General features: G+C 28.0%; 1 protein-coding gene across 1 annotated transcript; it reads right to left on the reverse strand.

Annotated features, from left to right (window-relative positions):
- Positions 1-858: 858 nt before the first annotated feature.
- On the reverse strand, positions 859-3,084 carry LOC103571636 (putative mediator of RNA polymerase II transcription subunit 12). Its single transcript, XM_008549865.3, has 2 exons — positions 1,390-3,084; positions 859-1,319 (listed from the first exon to the last, which is right to left on the reverse strand). The coding sequence occupies exons 1-2, from the start codon at positions 3,001-3,003 to the stop codon at positions 987-989; spliced, it is 1,947 nt and encodes a 648-aa protein (XP_008548087.1). The 5' UTR covers positions 3,004-3,084; the 3' UTR covers positions 859-986.
- Between the last annotated feature and the right edge of the window lie 1,992 nt (positions 3,085-5,076).

The following is a 5,076-nucleotide window of genomic DNA, read 5'->3' on the forward strand; positions in this document are numbered from 1 at the left end:
TATTGTGTATTTATTTACTCTCCTTGAAGTAAAATTCACTTTGAAGTTGAATTTTCTTTTGTATTGAAACTCTGGTACGAAATGAAATTGACTTCTAAATAGTGTTTATTTAAATATTAAAACTCTGAATCGAAGTGAATGATTTACATAAAATCCGTGATTACTACCGACTTTTTAAAAAGCAGCAAAGTTCTCTGCCTACACGGTCAAAAATATTATGTTAAAATTAATATAATATGCGTGCGTAAAATTTGTGTTATTTTTTAGCACACACTTTGTGTTTAATTTCAATAGTAAATTCGAGAGCAAATTTTTCATTGCGATTGTAATTATTATTTAATTTTGACCTGCATTTTTCTCCATGTAGCCGCTAAAATTACCTCTCATTTAAAAAATACCTCAACAAATTATAATTAATGTTCACCAATAAGCTAATAAAAGATTATTTTATTTTAAAATTTAATAGATCACATTTCAGTCATTTGATGCCTTGCCTTGCCTTGAAAAAATTTAAAAACAAGTAAACAGTTAAATTGTTCTTACTCATTACTCATTAGTTATTGTAAAACTCATATTATATATCTTATTTCAAATACATACTTACCATTACAACATAGTCGTTACTACTAATTAGATTATTTCAAAATTACTTATCTTATAAAATATTGTCTACGACAAAATTAATTACGTCAAAACTAAATTTCTACAGTCGTCTAAGTCTATATGAGATAACAATATATGTATATATTACCTACAGGTATCGATAAATTATTATTATCATTATAATTAAAACAAAAAATATAATCATAATATTTAATTAAAATTTATATTTCGAATTTTTAAAAAATCCATTAAAAAAGACAGACCTTAATTAACAAATAATTCTATTATTATAATTATTAAAAAAAAAATTAAACATTCACTTTGATACTTAATTTATAAATAATGAATAATATAAAAAAATGTATATAAAAATAAAGTATTTTTTAATTTCTAAATTTCTTTTTTTCACTTATTTTCGATTGATTTATTCCCGATAGATCCACTGTGTCTTTATCATTCTTTAAACTTTTATGTTGCAACGAATTTTTTTTAATGACTTTACTGTCATGAGAATGTAAAAACGGATTTGGTTTTAATTTTTGCAATGTGACACTCGACGCGTCGACTTGTAAGTGTGAGTCTGCTTCTGACGGTGAATCAGCGCTATCATTTTCTTCGCTTTCTTTATCAGCTTTAATAGAACGTGAGTGATATCTCTTCAGCAGATTATCATCTACCTGTTGATCTTGACTCGAATTCAGCTGTTGACTCGGGGACTATAAAAAAAATAACAAAAACATTAAATAGATTATTAAAATAAATATATAGAAATAAAAAAAAACTTACGAGATTAAATTGTGCTTGAGAAATGTCATTGGCACTACGAGGACTGGCCATTTCTGGTGTAATTGGATAAGGTAACGGCATGTTATAAGATCTTTGCTGAAATAAGTGATTATTAAGTTGTGGTGCTTGTTGATGACCGAATCCTATTTGATTAATTGGATTAACAGATAATTGATTTTCGTATGATTGAAGAGCTCCGCTTGGAATTATAAATCCTTGATTATTAATTAAAAATCCATTAGATTGAGGTGGTTGATAAATTTGTTGATGATTTACTGATGGTGATGGTAAATCATAAGGTTGACTTAATTGTCCTTGATTAAATTGTTGTTGTTGATTAAATTGGCCTAGTTGGTTCAGTTGTTCTTGATTAAATTGCCCTAGTTGATTGAATTGTCCAGGTTGATTAGCTGAACCAGGTTGATTAACTTGTCCTGATTGATTAACTTGTCCAGGTTGATTAACTGAACCAGCTTGATAGACCTGTCCAGGTTGATTGAATTGTCCTTGTTGATTAACTAGCCCAGGTTGATTAACTTGTCCAGGTTGATTGAACTGTACAAATTGATTTAATTGCCCAGGTTGATTGAATTGTCCGGGTAGATTAAACTGTCCAGGTTGATTAAACTGTCCAAATTGATTTAATTGTCCAGGTTGATTAAATTGTTCTATTAATTGTGGACGAAAATCACTTAGACCACCTGCATTACTCACAAATGAACTAGTTCCTGATGATGCTGATTCTGATGATGATGATGATTCAGACTTAGTGATGATTGATTTTGTTGATCCATTAGTTTTTGGCATACATGCATCAATAAGCTTCGACTTTCCCTTGAGTATCTGAGGAAATACTGGCGTTTGCTGTTGAATAATTGGAAACTGTACATAAGTAACTGATGACTGTGTATCTACCGGCGGAATTACCACGTAAGTATCCTCGTCACATTTCGAAGACTCGACATTCTTGACTACGGTTTCAGATGACGAGTTATTACGACTTAAATTTTCGTTTGATGATGATCCACTTGCTTGTCCAAATTGCGGTTGATAAACTGCTGGTGGTGGAGTTGTATGATGTTGGCAAACTGGTGGCGGTTGGACGTAATGTTTCTGATGATTGTCAGTAGGCTGTAGAATAAACTCTTGATTATTACTTTGAGTAACACATGGATGACAGCATATTGACGTTTCTGATTGAGAAGAGACGGCTACTGATGGAATCACTTTTTGTGTAACGACTGTTTGAGGTGAAAATACTTTAGTTATTCCAAATGTAGGATTAACTGGCTGTACTCCTTCATAAACTATTTGTTGACGGCCTTCATTTGTATATATTACCCCGTTACTGCCTTGACTTCCGATTCCCGATGGACAAGGACAGCACTGAGATGACCCCGAATTCTGTACCTCGAAGCAATACGTCGCGGATTTTTTGGTTCTGTTATTATTTTCTTCACTTGAATTATTAACCCGGGGTAAAAGTAACTTATCCTTCGTTTTCAAATCAGTCTTGGATTTTGAATCTGGATCGTGTCTTGCAGACAATTTATTGTGTGGTAACGTGTGAACTAGTACTCCGCAGAGTAAAAGACTGAGTATTATTGTCTTCATTATTGAAAACTATTAATTTTTACTTATTATTGTATATATATTGTTATCGGTATCGATGCCAATACCGAAGTGATACAAAATGCGGTAAAGACTGTATTTATATATCATGGGTTTATGTTTATAATTTTGAATACCATCTCCATACTCCGTTTATTTGATACAAGTAATATTTCATATTATTTTCGCAATATACTTTTTTCTGACACAAATTTTTTTACATACGCATGTAAATAATTGCATAGCATACACTTTTTTTAGTTCTATTGCTCAATTATTTATAAAATTTAATAAATAATAATTTCATATATTTTTTAAAATTATTATTAATAATTATAAAAATTGTTCCATATATTTTATCGATATCTAGACAATATTCTTCCTCATATTTATTTTAAAAATTTGCGTACAATTTTAAATAAAAAATATCTAAATAAAAATTTAATTTTTATTTAGATATTTTTAAAATAAATATTATGACCCATAAAAAAATTGCTGAAGAAAGGTTGAAAGTGTTGGCTATTTTAAACTTCGAAACGTGACATAACGATCAACTTTTCTTACAGTTTTTTTACAACTTTTTTAAATTCAAAGGACAAATCATTAATTGACAATACTATTAAAATACGATAAAAAATACAAGTTCTGATATAATTGAAAATTAGCTTTTTCTGGTCGTATGTTTCACTGAAAAAAAAAAAAAAAAATAAATTTATGATTTTTAATAGAGACAAAAAATGTTTACGAAAAAGTCTAAAAGCATTCATTTATAGTATTCTCGAGTAAAAAAAATGATGTATGTATAATTGTAAATGATTAAATATAATATGTAATTATATATAGAAAATGGCCCAATGTAATTATACATAAATATATATAATGGTTTTTTATAAAATTATGGTTCCGTAACAAATTTCCCTCGGACAAAATAACCCCGACAAAATAACCTGAAAAAAAAATAAGTTTGTTATATATTAATTAACCTGAAAGACATTAATCTTCAAGTACAAGACAAAATATTTATAGTTTTTTCAGGTTATTTTATAATAAAGTTATTGTTCAGGTTACTTTGTTACGAGGTTATTTTGTCGGGGTTATTTTGTCGGAGGGTAACCCTGATTAAACAACTGGATTCGATCGAATTAAACAGAATTAATTAATTAATTCTATTTAATCCAGATAAATTCTGTTAATGTGGTATTTAACTTAAAAATCAATTCTGTCTGAATCAGCAGGAAAACCAGAATTTGTCCGAATTAAAACGAATTTAAATACTTCTATTCGGTTTAATTCTGATTAATTCGAAAATAATTCTCCAATTTCTGGTTCTGAATTCAAATTAAACCGAATTTGAAATTTTGAAATTGGTTTTATTCTGTTTAATTCAAATTCAAATTTTCAATTCAATTGAATTCTGTTTTGTAGAATTAAAATTTTGAATTCGGTTGAATTCAGTTGTTTAATCAGAGAACCGGTCGCGGCATCATAATTATACATAATCACACCAATTTACAGAAATGAGCTCTAAAATAGATGCATTTTAAAAGGCAAAAAGTTACTAACTAATGACATTATATGTAATTATATTGGGCTATTTTTCATATATTCTTATATATAATTACCTATAAATTTTTTTTACCCGGGTTAAGTAAATTGTTTTCTTTTTTGTATTTTCAGAAGTTCAAAAAAAATTCATCGTGTCACGTTTTGAAGTTTAAAATAGTCATTGCTTTGTCAACAACTTTTTTACGCAGAGATTCCTACATAATTTGACGTCATACTAATAATCTATCAGTAATAGTTTTTTTTAGTAAATATTTTTTTTTCTAAAATAAGTTATAAATATAAATAATTATAAATTACGCATGAAAAAATAGTATCATTAAATCTCTATAAAATAATAAAAAACAAAACACATAAAAAATGACGTAGATAAAAATAGGGTACTATCAAGAATTAATAGTAAACAATATTGTTTTTAGACTAAAAATTGACGACAGGTCATTTGACCTATTGCGGTTGATAACGTCCATGTCTTATCTTCTGCCTACGGGTATTATTATTTAATTTTACGAA

This window comes from Microplitis demolitor, chromosome 2 (assembly GCF_026212275.2).
Source record: "Microplitis demolitor isolate Queensland-Clemson2020A chromosome 2, iyMicDemo2.1a, whole genome shotgun sequence".
Classification (NCBI taxonomy): domain Eukaryota; kingdom Metazoa; phylum Arthropoda; class Insecta; order Hymenoptera; family Braconidae; genus Microplitis; species Microplitis demolitor.